The sequence below is a fragment of the Acipenser ruthenus genome, chromosome 12 (assembly GCF_902713425.1).
Source record: "Acipenser ruthenus chromosome 12, fAciRut3.2 maternal haplotype, whole genome shotgun sequence".
Classification (NCBI taxonomy): domain Eukaryota; kingdom Metazoa; phylum Chordata; class Actinopteri; order Acipenseriformes; family Acipenseridae; genus Acipenser; species Acipenser ruthenus.
In genome coordinates this window covers 28,343,902-28,360,166 of record NC_081200.1, presented here as the reverse complement: position 1 = coordinate 28,360,166, position 16,265 = coordinate 28,343,902, and the positions used below count along the sequence as shown (strand labels likewise).

General features: G+C 36.0%; 1 protein-coding gene across 1 annotated transcript in view; it reads right to left on the bottom strand.

Annotated features, from left to right (window-relative positions):
- Positions 1-16,157, bottom strand: part of LOC117416637 (parafibromin-like) — a 123,691-nt gene extending 107,534 nt beyond the window's left edge. Inside the window, exons 1-7 of the mRNA XM_034027914.3 lie at positions 15,828-16,157; positions 15,099-15,204; positions 14,939-15,008; positions 14,574-14,636; positions 7,624-7,676; positions 5,334-5,422; positions 2,552-2,768 (exon numbers count right to left, since the gene is read on the bottom strand). Of these exons, the coding sequence (XP_033883805.2) occupies positions 2,552-2,768; positions 5,334-5,422; positions 7,624-7,676; positions 14,574-14,636; positions 14,939-15,008; positions 15,099-15,204; positions 15,828-15,958 (729 nt within the window). The 5' untranslated portion in view covers positions 15,959-16,157. The remainder of the gene's footprint in view (positions 1-2,551; positions 2,769-5,333; positions 5,423-7,623; positions 7,677-14,573; positions 14,637-14,938; positions 15,009-15,098; positions 15,205-15,827) is intronic.
- Between the last annotated feature and the right edge of the window lie 108 nt (positions 16,158-16,265).

Here is a 16,265-nt window from a genome sequence, read left to right as displayed (position 1 = left end):
TATCTTGGTCTCATCTGACCACAAAACCTTTTCCCACATCGCAGCTGGGTCACTCTCATGCTTTCTGGCAAACTCCAGACGTGCTTTCAGATGGTACTTTTTGAGTAACTGCTTCTTTTTTGCCACCCTCCCATACAGGCCAGTGTTATGTCTTGATATGGTTGACTGGTGCACCATTACTCCACTCCCAGCCACTGAACTCTGTAGCTCCTTCAAAGTGATTGTTGGCCTCTCTGTGGCTTCTCTCACAAGTCTCCTTCTTGTTTGAGCGCTGAGTTTTGAGGGACAGCCTTTTCTTGGCAATGCCTGCCTTTCATCGGTGTTAACTGGGAGCTCCCACAGTACAGGGTTGAATACTTATGCAAGCAAGATATTTCAGTTTTTTATTTTTCTTAAAAATATTTCCCAACATAAAACCAATGTCACCTTACAATAATTGATTTTGAGTTTCAGTGTTTTAAAATAAAATATCAAACAGAACGAAATTTCAATGTACCATTTGTAATTCAGTAATATGAGAGAATTGGTCAGGGGTCTGAATACTTTTGCAAGGCACTGTATGTATGTGTATATATATATATATATATATATATATATATATATATATATATATATATATATATATATATATATATATATATATATATATATATATATATATATATATTTAAAAAATTGTACAGGACTCGGTAAAATTCCAATTGAATAAAAAACAAAACAACTAAACCCCCTACAAGATGATATCTTCAGCCAGCTTTCGGATAGCGCTTAAAGTGACCTGCAAAGCTCTAAGTTCCTCTGATTTTAAGTTTTCACCATCCAAGCTGACAACAAGGTAAAACAGACTGCCCTTGTTTTATCCTCTGCTGTGTTGGCACTGAACGCTGCTGGAAAAAAAGGGACGTGAAGGACTGCTGTGCTGTAAGTAGTTAATCTTGGGCTGTCTGTCAGGACTATACTATAAAATAAAATTGGTTTACTAAGGTGGGTGTACATTAGTTTGTATTACATGCTGGATTGAGGTTGCAGTTTCTTCGGGGGTGCGCCTTTCTTTCTTTATTTTTTTTCTACCAGTGCTCAAAAAATACCTTTACTGAGAGCAGCGTTTATTCGAGGACGGCGTCTATTAAAAAGCTGATATCTGAGTGAGGCGTTAATTCGAGGGAATACGATATATATATCTATATACACAATTTAGACTGTGATTAATTGTTGGTAAAAAAAGGCCAACATATAACATTTGATATACTGATATATTGTTGTTTAATATTAATTGTCTCAATGTCATAACTGTAATCAGATGTGGCAGAATAGAATTTGATAAATGTTGAATTACTGTTTACCATACTTTTAGTTGTACTATGAGTTTTATATCAATTTGAATAAAAACATACATAGCATAAATGGAATAATTACAGAAAATAACTAATTATCATATTAATAGAAATCCAACAAAGTGAGTGAAAGAGAATGAGCCTCTGTACACTTCTAAACATAGAATGCTTGTCATCAACATTCTGGACTGAGAGACCTACACTCTCAGCGAAATTAAAAGTGTAGTTCAGCAGGTAATAGGTTCCAATGGGATTGGTTGAGGGGACCCAAGTAATATCTGACCCTAGAAATAAAGTACATCTTGCTCCGGCTGCACTTAATCTGCACCGATGGTTAACCGTACTGGTGGCATATCAAATGCTTAAATGACAGCTATGGTTGCATTCTTGTAGAACTTAAGGATAGAACAAAATACATTTTGACAAGGAATTGCATTAGTGCCATTACTTAGTTGAGCACAAGGTGGTTTCAATAAATACTTTCTGATTTAAATATAGGCCAAATATGTGATAGTTTGGGATATTCAGTATATTTAAAAACAGTAGTTAGGTGTTTTTTTTTTTTTATTATTTTACCCTGGTTTTCTCCCCAATTTGAAATACCCAATCGTTCTCCATACCCCGGCTGCAGCTCCCCTGGCGACTCCGGGAAAGGACGCTGGAACACGTGTCCTGCGAAACGTGCTCCTGCCTCCTACTGAGTCCAATAAGCCGCTACCGAATAAGACCATTTTGCTACCTACTTTCCAGGCAGGTAGCAAATCCTCACTTCTGCCTTAAAATCTTAAACTTAACTTCTAGCCCTTGAATCGGTACACCCCTAATTCTTATTACATAATTCATGGTCAGATGACATTTCCCAGATCAGCAAAACACAACCTGGCATTGAAATAAAAGACTAATTACATTCGGCTGGCTTCACAGACACCAATTAGCATTTATCTTTGACTGCCTTACCTAAAGTAACTCCACCGTGCTGGCAATGCTGTTTGGAGTGAAAAGAGGCAATTTAATTGAATAGTGTCATAGTAAAAGATATGACACCAAAATAAATGTATTGAACTCTGCGATCATACTAAAACAATGCTTAGCACTGCAATCTATTGGTTACAGCAAAGGCAAAGGATTCTGGGTTCAAAATCCCAACTAGGGATGGACAGTTATCACATTACTCCCAGCTCCTCTTTAATAAATCGGAAATGTTATCTCTTAATTACCTTTCCACTGCTTTGTAAAATTGTTGTCCTTGTTCGCCATACTCTCTCCCTGCTGACAATGTCTCGAGTTGTGTCCACCTCAGCATCCACAAAACTTCTCTGTTTCAGTGCAGTAATGTCATCGTCCAAGTCAGTTTTGATTGTTGACCTTTTCTTGGCCATAATCTTGGCTTTGATGGCCGCAATCTTTTCAACAGACATGGCTTCTGACAAAGACCTTTTTAAAAATAAAGATTAAAAAAGTGTATTTGATTCTGTAACATGTAGTGCAAAAAACAAAAGACCACACATTTCCAGAGACATCCCCTGCTGTGAAAATGCACATTTCTTGAAATGTATTTTGTAAGTCGCCCTGGATAAAAATAATAATAATAATAATAATAATAATAATAATAATAATAATAATAATAATAATAATATTTAAATTTAGAAATTAATATTGATTTGTATTTAACAGTCAAGTTTCTTTTTAGCAAACATACAAAATTATTTTTGGGCATTATGATGAATTAAGAGACTCAACAGCCAGGGATTAATTGTCCTTTAGTTGCCAACTGAAGAGTTATTTCACCTGCCATGCACGTGTTAATCTGTATTGGTTTGCAGTTAAACATTAAAAAGCAACTTGTGCCACCTGTGGGCAAAACGGAAAGTACAGGCTTCTTCCAAAAGACGATGACACTTAACATAACTGTCTAACAACATCCATTTAGTGTGTTTTTTTCTTTAACCACATGATTTTGACATAACCTTTTTTATTGTTATTACTATAACTAGCTCATCACTTACAAAATAGTAACTGGACTCAATGTAAGTTTGTGGCACTATAGAAGATTAAGATTTACTTGATACAATTTAAAAAAAATAATTGCTATTATGCGATAAAGTTTGGAATTAACTCAGCGGTGCAAATTTGTCGCAATGGCGCCAGATTCAGGTGCCAGGGTACCTCATATAGTGCCAGCAAAGTCACATTCTGGTTGTCAGTAGACATGTTGAATATATATATATATATTTTAATATATTTTATTCCTTAGCAGCCATAGATGATGATCGTTTTCTCCATTGGGCCTGGACTACTCATATGACCCACCCACACTCCTCCACACACAGGAGAGAAGGTTTGTGTCGTGTGGGAAGTTGCGAGGGGGGCTTTAAGGCCAGGTTTGATGGTTTAGCACCAGTAGGCTCTCTGATATATAAGTGAGAGACTGAAATTTTTGCCCATTCCTCCTTGCAAAACAGCTCGAGCTCAGTGAGGTTGGATGGAGAGCATTTGTGAACAGCAGTTTTCAGTTCTTTCCACAGATTCTCGATTGGATTCAGGTCTGGACTTTGACTTGGCCATTCTAACACCTGGAAATGTTTATTTGTGAACCATTCCATTGTAGATTTTGCTTTATGTTTTGGATCATTGTCTTGTTGGAAGACAAATCTCCGTCCCAGTCTCAGGTCTTTTGCAGACTCCATCAGGTTTTCTTCCAGAATGGTCCTGTATTTGGCTCCATCCATCTTCCCATCAATTTTAACCATCTTCCCTGTCCCTGCTGAAGAAAAGCAGGCCCAAACCATGATGCTGCCACCACCATGTTTGACAGTGGGGATGGTGTGTTCAGGGTGATGAGCTGTGTTGCTTTTACGCCAAACATAACGTTTTGCATTGTTGCCAAAAAGTTCGATTTTGGTTTCATCTGACCAGAGCACCTTCTTCCACATGTTTGGTGTGTCTCCCAGGTGGCTTGTGGCAAACTGTAAACGACACTTTTTATGGATATCTTTAAGAAATGGCTTTCTTCTTGCCACTCTTCCATAAAGGCCAGATTTGTGCAGTATACGACTGATTGTTGTCCTATGGACAGAGTCTCCCACCTCAGCTGTAGATCTCTGCAGTTCATCCAGAGTGATCATGGGCCTCTTGGCTGCATCTCTGATCAGTCTTCTCCTTGTATGAGCTGAAAGTTTAGAGGGACGGCCAGGTCTTGGTAGATTTGCAGTGGTCTGATACTCCTTCCATTTCAATATTATCGCTTGCACAGTGCTCCTTGGGATGTTTAAAGCTTGGGAAATCTTTTTGTATCCAAATCCGGCTTTAAACTTCTCCACAACAGTATCTCGGACCTGCCTGGTGTGTTCCTTGTTCTTCATGATGCTCTCTGCGCTTTAAACGGACCTCTGAGACTATCACAGTGCAGGTGCATTTATACGGAGACTTGATTACACACAGGTGGATTCTATTTATCATCATTAGTCATTTAGGTCAACATTGGATCATTCAGAGATCCTCACTGAACTTCTGGAGAGAGTTTGCTGCACTGAAAGTAAAGGGGCTGAATAATTTTGCACGCCCAATTTTTCAGTTTTTTATTTGTTAAAAAAGTTTGAAATATCCAATAAATTTCGTTCCACTTCATGATTGTGTCCCACTTGTTGTTGATTCTTCACAAAAAATTACAGTTTCATATCTTTATGTTTGAAGCCTGAAATGTGGCAAAAGGTCGCAAAGTTCAAGGGGGCCGAATACTTTCGCAAAGCACTGTACATTTGTTCCATATCAACCATCCTGTTGTCCTGATATAAGACATCATAGGGTAACAGCTGTACATTAGGACATTAAATAGTAAAAACTGTACTTTGAGTACATAAAGTACAACAGAACATTGCCATCTTTACAAACTCAATTACTAAAACTATAACAACTAAAACACTCAATGGTCCTAAATTGAGTTTAATAGTTATGGATAATCTCTAAAGTTAAACATCTATGTTCAAAATCAGCTCTTACCTAATCTGATCTGTTTGCACAATGCCTTCCTTGTGCCCTTCCAAACGGGCCGCCAACCGCTCCTTGTCAAGACGCACTCGTTCTTCATCCTTATGGAAAAGAAACGGTTACAATGAATTTGCCTGGGAGTTTCCAAACCAAGGGCTGCGAGAATTAATCTAGCCCCCTGCCTTCGAATAAATAATATTCCTTATTCAAAGTACAGGAGACTACCGTATTCCTTCAAATTTAAGGACGCCTTCGAATGTAAGACGCAGCCCAAATTTCCCACCCTCAATTTGCATACAAGAAAACAACGTATGGAGGCAGTTTGCGGCCGTCTGTTGTCACACAGCATTACAGTTACGTGCTGCTTCTCATTTCCAGTCATGATTACTCGCTTTTTTGTGAACTGTGGTATTGCTTGGCATGTCGAAAAATACAGGTGTCTGATCAGCATTTCCGATCTGTCCAAACTGGTACTGTTTGTTAGAATTGAGCCTAATAACGAAGCCCTGAAATTGTAAAAGCTTCTCTTCGAATTACTTAGGAAGCGAAGTACGCTTCTTGGATGATTTGAGATCGGGCAGGGACGTCTTCGTTCTTCTTTTCTTGGCAGCCAGTCACGGTGCTTTTTGTGTACTCGGGAATTCACATCTTTTGTTGCCTATTTTACACACATCACTATACTCAAATTGAAGACGCAGGCCATTTTTTAGAAGAAAAGATTGATTTAAAAGGTGTCTTAAATTCAAAGGAATATGTTAATCATAACTAGTTGGCACATGACACAGTGCTTAATTTGTAAACAGAGGTGCCAAGGCGCAAGTAATAACAATAATGCTGTTCTTAAGAACTGCACATTCAAAATCATGCACGTTTATTTGAAAGAGTATTGTATGTACTAGTGTTAGATGTTTACAACCACATATTCTCCATCATTCCTATATAAAGTAGTAGTAAGTGCAGAAAAATTAATTCAAGGCAACCACAGGCCAAAAAATAAAATAAAAATAAATAAATACAAATTAAAAAAGCCTGCATACATATTAGGGTTGCCACCTTTGAAATGCAAAAATACTGCCACCAACAATGTAACTGCCCCACCCCTCACAGTGAATTACAGGACTACATGACTGATATGGATGTTAATAAACAACATTTACTTATTATGCCAATTGTGTATATATATATATATATATATATATTATAACAGCGACTTACAGTAGCACACACACATGTATAGATAAACAGGTAGTGATATATAGATACAGAAGATAAATAGATACCGGTAGATAAGATTTGACATTTTTCTTACCTTGGTAGTGTTTTCAGCAACATTTATTCAGAGATTTTTTTTGTTTTCAACAGCACAGATAACTTGAATGTTAACCAATGTTTCAGAACATTCTACATAATATCCTTTGAGTCTATTTTTTGAATGTGTACTTGCTGTTTGATTTTGACGCTTCCAACTATTTATTATTTAACGACAACATCGTAGAATTCCACAGGAATAGCTGAGGTTGCATCTAATGCAAAGTTCTCTTTTGACCAGTCAACAAATTTCACTTTCAAACCCAGTACTTCTTGCATGTCTCCTCACGCTTGCGTGATTTTCAGACTCACACACGTGGTGCGCTTACGTGTTGGTGGACAGACAGACAGCTGTTGTATTTTCAGCAGTTTTAATCTGTTCACTGAAAACCAGGCAAGTGGCAATACTGCAGCAATGATCTTAATGTTCATACTGAAGTAGGCTACAGTATTTTTTTCTTGAACTTGTTGTCGTTGCTCTTTGTTAAAATTAATGTTCAGCTTTCATATTGTGTTGTGTACGCATTTAGTCAAACCAAGTAGTGCAAGAAGACGTTTTTCAAATCAAGTAAGCTTGTTTGTGAATAAAAACGACAACAAATCAAGTAAGCTTATTTGTGAATAAAAATGACAGAGTCGCAGTCCTTGTTGTGCTGCCTCCAGTGTCACTGAAGACACTCCGCTAAAATCATATAAAAGTACGAACTTCGCAGCGGACTGTCTCTTTAGCGCGGACGCAAGAAAACGCATTTGACAGCAAGAATTAGTATGAGATTTTTAACTTTCATAACTGAAGAGGTTCTGGGGCTTCCTATAAAAATCAGTAGTTTATGAGAATATTTTTAAGTCTTTATAAACACAATGTGGAAAAACGTTTTTAACCAAATGGGCCACCCTATGTAAATTAACTTCTTTATGAAAATGCTTCCTACACAATATAAAACAAAAAAACAAGATATTTGAGTAAACAAATTAGACATCTACTTGTTTTTACCTCTATCCTTGGCTTTTTTGCCTCTGATGATGCGTCGTCTGCTGCTCTTTTAACTGCATAAAAAATAAAACACATACATAAACACTTCTATAGGCTTCAGATAATACACATTCTTGGTAAACCAAATTAAATACAGCAAGATCAGAATTTCAATGTGCAATCTTAGACTATATATTGTTTTTATTTTAATTGTACACAGACCTGGAAAAATTCATTGAGTTGGATAGCTAGCTTTTTGTCAAGACCCAGGAAACAAAAGGTATACACATACATATTTAACATCTATTCTCAAACACACACTGAATGTTAATTTATTAAACTTCGCAGAAACACTTAATAGTTATTTATATCAACAATTTTTAAACTGATTTTTTTTAATATAAAAAAATGCCATATGAATATGTTTTATGAACATCTTACCCTAAGTTGTAATCTATTTATATATAAAAAAAAAAAATCAGCAAGTGTCTTTCTAAATGGAAATACCCAAGTTAAACCTGCTGCTACATGGTCTAGATTAGACCGAAAACCTGGTTTAAATTAAAGAGTAAGTAGCAGGGTTCTGAAAAATATTGCATTTCACGTCCCTAGGTGTTGCTACAGCTGTTTAAATAACGTACCTGCAATTTTTTCTTTTCATTGTTAACATCCTGACAACTTTAAAGTCTGTTTCAAAGCTCTTTGGAAAATGGCTACTAGTGTACTGATAGTATAAGGGTCATTGCCCACATTCTCAAACAGGTAACACAGCAATAACGATCCATGATGTGGTATGGAACAGAAAAGCCAGAGATTTAGGGATTACAGCTGCCATTTTGAAAATAACTTTGAAACAGACTTTGAAGTGAAGTGTAAAAAGTTGTCAGCATGTTAATGAAAAGAGAAATTACAGGTGCATTCTTTAAACAGTTGAAGCAACATGAGGGGATGTATAACGCTGTATTTTTCAGAACCCTGCTACTTACTCTTGAAGCTGCTGCTGGTAGTTGAAAAAGCCTTGACACCTTGTGGTCTAAATTGGTATGTTGCAATTTACCTTATAAGCTAGTCTTTAACTCGTTTTGAGGTTTAAACCTCAATTAACCCGCTTTAAGTGGTATGTGGCAATTGACTCAAAATGTTTTGTTTTTGTGTTAACAAAAACATCCCTAGGGCATAATGTATAGATGGTCATATGGTATTACTGATATGGCCAGAGGTTAAACAGTGTGGAAGTGTGACTGTTAATTTACAAATATTAAGACCATAAATCCAAGTAATATGGCCTCAATATGGCAGCCACATTAAGAAATGTCAAGTTCACCAACACATTTAGTATACTATGTTAGCCTGTAAATTTGAACCTGATACCTAAAATTGTGTCTGAGCTATTAGGCTTTGAAACTATGCTGTAATAGTGTCAATGACATATATCAGCATAGTGGGCAGCAGTGTGGAGTAATGGTTAGGGCTCTGGACTCTTGACCGGAGGGTTGTGGGTTCAATCCCCAGTGGGGGACACTGCTGCTGTACCCTTGAGCTAGGTACTTTACCTAGATTGCTCCAGTAAAAACCCAACTGTATAAATGGGTAATTGTATGTAAAAATAATGTGATATCTGTATAATGTGAAATAATGTATAATGTGATATCTTGTAACAATTGTAAGTCGCCCTGGATAAGGGCGTCTGCTAAGAAATAAATAATAATAATAATAATAATAATAATAATAATAATAATAATAATAATATCATCAACTTAAAGAATGAAATATCATCATAAAAATCAGACTACTTGTTGCCACGATATAACCTTAAATATCTCAGCTAATCGGGTGTCAATGAAAAGTCATGTCCATTTAAAGCAATATACCAATTTGATTTCATGTTGTCCGAATAAATTGAAGTACAACAAAGGACTACAAGAACTCGAGTGGACATCTTCTTGTCTACAGAGGCACTACAGATGGACGTTGGATTCAATGTCCACAAGAGAATCAAGAATAACGTAGTAGAGATTGACAGCATGTCAGAGAGGTCCACAAGACTGATAGTTTCAAGGAAGTATGAACTTCAGGTCATCTAAGTATATGCACCAACAACAAGCTAATGGGATGAAGAAGTCGAAGATTTTTATGAAGTACAATAACTACACAAAAATGGGAAGAGTCACTATAAGTTTATCATCGGTGACATCAACGCCAAAACAGGAGCCCAGCAGGAGGACGAGAATATGGTCGGCAAATTTGGATATGGTGTCAGGAACCAGAGGGGTAACAGACTAGTCGAATTTGCAGAGAACAAGAACTTATTCATCATGAACACCTTCTTCCAGAAGAAACCCAGCAGGAAATTGACATGGAGAGGACCCAATGGAGTGAAGAATGAAATTGACTATATACTCACCAACAAGAAACACACCGTACAAGATGTCTCAGTACTAAACAATTTTAACACAGGAAGTGACCATATACTTGTAATGCAAAATACACCTAAACACAGCACTGGAGGTAGCGAAACTCATGATGATGAAATTCAACACAATTAACATAGAAATGCTCCAGAAGAAAAGCCTGGTGTTTCAACTGGAACTAAAGAATAGATTCGGTGCTCATCAAGATCTGCAAAAAGATGAAGCAATCAAGGTAAACATAATCTATGGAGGAAGTGAAGCAAGTAATTGTAGAAAAAGAGCAAAAAAAACACCACTGGAACACAGAGTTCCAAAATGCGACCAGAAGATCATGCAAGAGACAAAATACCTCATAAGGAAAAGAAGAGATACTCACCAACAGACTTCAAGATGAATTTGACTCGGCACAATCAAATGAGCAAGGGGGATTCAGGAGTGGATTTATCACAATGTTTCATCTTCAAGTTGTACGGCAAGTAATTTAATCCAGCAACAAGTACGAACTACCACTTTGCTTGGGATTCACCAACTATGAAAAAGCCTTTGACTCTGTTTACACAAGCTCTGTATTAAGCTCTCTGAACAAGGAATTGAGAAAATGTACAGGGACTTTATCAGCAGCATACAAGAATGCAACATCCACAGTAAGACTCCACAAAATCGTCAAGGAGATACAATTTCACTAAATGTCTTCACGGCCACCCTAGAAGACAATTTCAAAACACTGGATTGGGAAAATAAGGGGCTGAAGATCAATGGAGCCTACTTGAATCATCTAGAATTTGCTGACAACATCCTCATATTTCCAACGTGCCCAGAAGAATTACAAACAAGAACTACACGAGGCTAGCACCAAAGTGGGTTTGAAAATTAACCTGAAGACGACAAGTCACGTTCAATAAATGTACCACTCCACAGGCAATAGAAGTCAATGGGATCAAGCTTGAAGGAGTCAATAACTATGTATACTCAGGGCAGTTAGTTTCAGCAATGGAGAACCAAATGCGCGAAAATCAACAGAAGAGCAAAAATGGGCTGGAGTGCCTTTGGAAGATTAAGCATAGTCCTGAAAGGGAAACTACCCTTATGACACAAGAGAAAAAAGTCTTCAACCAATGCGTGCTACCAGTGCTAACTTACGGATGCAAAAGTGACTCAGAAATTACAAACGACTCAAGAGTATGGAAAGATGCATGCTGGAAATAACAAGAAAAGACAGGAAAAGGAAGGAATAGATAAAAAGAGTGCAAACAAAAGTATGCAATGTTATTATAAGAGCAAAAACTGAAATGGCAGTGGGCCGGACATGTAGCAAGAAGAACAGCTCATTTAGGAAACGCCAGAGCAACGTGGGTGAGGGACGCAGCAGAGAGGCTTTTGTGGAAAAATCTTGAGGAAACCTTCATCCAGCAGTGGACTGAAAAAGGCTGAAGATGATGATGATGGTATACAGTTGTAGTCCAAAGTTTACATACCCTAATGGAAATTTATAATTTCTAGAAACTTATCAAACAAATAATTATAGGAAAAATCCTTTGTAGCAAAAGTTTTGCTTTTGTGGATGAGAAAAAAAAAAAATAAGTTACACGAAATAGAAATTATTTATTTCAGCATTTTTCTTTGCAAAACTCTAAAAAATGCTAATTCAAAAGTATTCATACAGACAAGGAAAATGAAATTAATAGCAAGCTGAGGCACCTTTAGCAATAACAACCTCTTTTAAACGATTGGGATATTTGTCAGTGAGCTTTTGGCATGATTCTTTAGTGATTTTTGACCGCAAAATTGTTCCAGTTCATTAAAATTCCGAGGACTTCTCTTGTGCACAGCCTTCTTCAACTTGTACCACAGATTCTCAATCGGATTTAGATCAGGACTTTGGCTAGAACCTTGACTTTATTTTTCTTTAATCATTCTGAAGTAGATTTTGATGTGTGCTTTGGTTCGTTGTTGTGTTGGAATGTCCAGTTGCGCTTTAAACCAATTTTTGTACCGGAGGGTTTCGGATGATTGGCCAATATCTTTTGGTATCCTATGTAATAGAATTGGTTCTGCATTATCATATTGAAATTTCTAGCACCTTTTAGACAATACTATCATAGCATCAAAGGGTATGAATACTTTTGAATTAGCATTTTTGGAGTTTTGCAAAAAAAAAAAAAAAACTGTTGAAAAATAAAAATTGTAGACATCTATTTCTTGTAACTTTTTCCTCATACACAAAAGCAAAACTTTTGATACAACAGATTTTTCCTAAAATTCTGTTTGAGAAATGTCAAGAAATTATAACATTTCCATTAGGGTATGTAAACTTTTGACAACTGTATATAACATTTTGTGTTAAAGCACGTTTCACTAGTTAAAAAGGAGAAGAACGCAAGGTAGTGATAATCGATTGCAAGTTCTTTATTCCATAGGTCAGTAAATAAAATAAAGTAATAATTATCTACCTATTATGTGTTCATTTTTAGCGTGGGTAAAATGAAACCAAGGTTAACATTATAACAAAATAATCTCCATGACAAGATTAAATTAGCATTTTATAGACACTTAATATCCTGTTATCTGCCTGTTATCTTATAAAATCATAATGTTTTTAACAGTTACTTAATTTAACTTTTGGTCTATAAAATAAACTTCATACCTTTAAATTGTATCCATGTTGTTCTGTAGTACTGTAGGTATTTGTACTCCACTGTCCAATACGATTTGCATTGTCGGCCTCACGTGTCTCTACATGGGGCAGTACAAACCTCAGTCATCTATCGGGAAGCTCTATTAGCAATGGTTTCCCACTTTATGAAAAGATACTAATAATGTATGTATTAAAAAAAAAAAAAACGAGTACCGGTAATTATGTACGTGTTCACTCAGGGTCGGTCATATACTGCAGAATAAGGTATCAGAAAAATGCTACTGAATAAAAAAACTAGTTGCAAATTAAGTGTTTTGGGTAGCAACATGCTACCAAATATATGTTAACTTCGAGCCTTGATAATATATATAATCTAATCTTTTTTTCTGTCCCATGAGATTCTGGCTCACACAGCACAACACGTTTTTGTCCCAGATGACTTTCCATAGAGATCATTATGCGTGCATGCCCATAATCTGGTTTGTTTACTTGTTGCTGTCTAAAACTTTTAAATAGAGGCTCAAGAGTTGCTGTGTTGATCCTGTTGTTTTTATATTATTATATATATATATATATATATATATATATATATATATATATATATATATATATATATATATATATATATATATATATATAAATCTCATATCACACGGAGCTCTTTTTCATTTGCCACTTTTTTTTTTTTTTTTTTTTTTTAAACTGTCGCGCAAATTCTGGTGAGGTGGAAAATAAGTGCAAGGTAATTTTGTTATTTGTAGCCGATACAGACATCTGAATCCGAATACATGTAAAAATATTTGTTCAAATATTCTGATATTTCTCCCAGCACTAATTAATTAATTAATTAATTAATTAATTAATTAATTAATTAATTAATTAATTAATTAATATATATGTATGCACAAAAAAAACGCAACACTCAGGTCTAATGGATTTCATTTTTTTGTTTGACATCTGTTTAAAATATATGACTAAATCCATTAGACCCGAGTTGCTTTTCTTCTGTGCATCAATGTATGTATGTATGTATGTATGTATGTATGTATGTATGTATATATATATATATATATATATATATATATATATATATATATATATATATATATATATATATGCTGTGCAAAAGCCTTAGACATTTTGCACATTTCTGGGAGTGGGGGAGTAGAGTCAACCTGCTTTAATACTACCATAGAATCAACCCATGCCATCTATAGAATGTCATGTCGCATATAGATTTTAAATAAAAAAATTAAAAAAAATAAAAAAACATTTTTTGGACTTCTCACGCCCCCCCGGTTGAGAACCACTGGGTAAATGTGATGGATTAGCTACTACAACACTTCATATTAGCTGCTCATGTATAATTTACTTTGAGTTGTTGTGAGCACAAGTTTTTGAAGATTCTGATCAATGTGAATTGAAGATTGCTAAATGACAAGCTTGGTTTCTTCTCACCCAAACTAAGCTGTATTAATAACAGTCAAAGTTTTATAATAGTGGAAAACACTAGTGGAGGCTTTGAGTAAATCATTGATGCTCATAACATCGATTTATATTGTAACTCCTGAATGTGTCTGACTTTTGCACAGAAGTGTATATACACACACACAACATTTATATATATGCACGTCATAAAAAATAATTTAAAATGACGTGTGACATCCACTCCAGCTCGGCAGCTGTGATCAGCGCCACTAGCAGTTAAACACAGGTACTCGGAGCCATGCAAGGTGCTCCGACGGTGGTGCCACATTTCCACTGGTAGTTATCTTTTTTACTAAAATATCGCCTGAAAATGAGGTTAATACTAATCAGAATCATAACCCTGTTCATTACAACCGCGACCTCATTTGGGGTCCCAACCCAGTTTGGGAACCACTAAACTATCTCTAACAAAGCAGAATTAATTTACTAAGACATACCTTGTGTTGGTCTTTGCAAACCAATCTCAATAGGTGCACTTCTGTCAATACTTGCAGATGTAGCTAAAAAATGAAAATAAGGAATTAATACAAGAGAGGCTAAATTACTGAAATCTTTTCTTGACTGAATTCAAAAATATTATTTTACAAGTATCACTACTAGCAAGACAAATTCTGTCCTACACAGTCCGTGGTTTCTTTTTCAGGAGGAGCCACTACAAGTTATGGTCTGAAAGTTCTGCCTGCTTACATATTTATAAGCACACAGTAGTCTATAAGGTTATGCTTTATATGATGTATTGTTAACATTGTAAAGTATGTATATTATAATGCTAAAGATTTAGACAAAAATCATTCATACTTACAACTTTCACCATTTAGATAGGCCAGCAAATCTTTTCTGTCAGGTCTTCTCACCACAGGAATGTTCTCTGTCTAAGCATGAAGAATACATACTGTCAATTTGAATGTGTAATTAAACAGTGCACTAACACTGCAGTACAAAAAAAGACTAATGACACTTACTGCAGCCCTCCGCACATAGGAAGGGTGAGGGAGATGCACATTGTTCAGCAGGAACAAGATGGAATCCAATGTGTAGTATTCTTTGGGTTGACCCTCCTTCCCTGTTCTGCAAAATTATTACAGTACGAATATATGAGGTAACAAAAAGAAAAAAAAAAGGTGTTTGAGAACATTTCAACAATTAAGATTATGATATGCACTGCATCATTTTTACTGTGTGCTCAATGAATAAATTCGTTGTACCAAAGCAGTGAATATACAGTTAGGTACCGAATACAGTTAGGTACCGAGACACCGTCAAACAAAATAGTCAGTAGGTAGTTAGTTACCCTAAACTACCATAAACTTACAGTATTTACAGTAAATGAATGTACAACAACTGCAATAAAAAAACAACGACTGGCATTATCAGGTCTTACTGCTTAATCTACTTTAAAAGTTGAAGTACTTAAAGTTCAAGTGTCAACAACATGTCTGATTACCTCCATGCTTACTCCAGCACAACAGCAATACATCTTTCCATTCCTGATCAAACACATTTAAATAGAAGCATTAGAAAATCACTTTCACTGTATCAACAGTGATAACTAGTAAAGGTGTAATCTAAGACGTTTGGTTGAAATACCGAAATGGTTTTCCTGAGCCTTTAAAATTGAGTATATCAACATCTCTTACCGGGGGGGGAGTTTTCTGCTACTGCTAAAGATGAATAATAAAGCAATCTCTTACCCCCAGATGACATAGTTCGTTTTGACATTTTTGGGCCAGGAGAATTCGCCGAAGATAACTTCATCTCCCTTGGCGACGATTTCTTTTTTCTGGATGTTGTACTGACGGAGAACACTTAGCACGTCCGCCATCTTTACTCGCTCTCCAGAGTGAAATTTACAGGCCCCCACGAAAATAATAAATCGACTACTTCTGTACGGCGTGCCTGTCCGAAGAGCGCCTGATCAAAAATTCACTGCAGAAAACAACCAGACTTTCGCTAGAGGATGTAGTTGAAATACAGCGGGGGAAAAAAACAAACAAATAACTCCACAGGTATATAGTGTAGGGTAAGTGTTTGGTTAATATGTGGTAATGAAATACACATGTGTATGTTGCATGTTTTTTAAGTTTAGGTTCACGTGCAGCTCTTGGGACTGACATCTATTCGCTATGTAA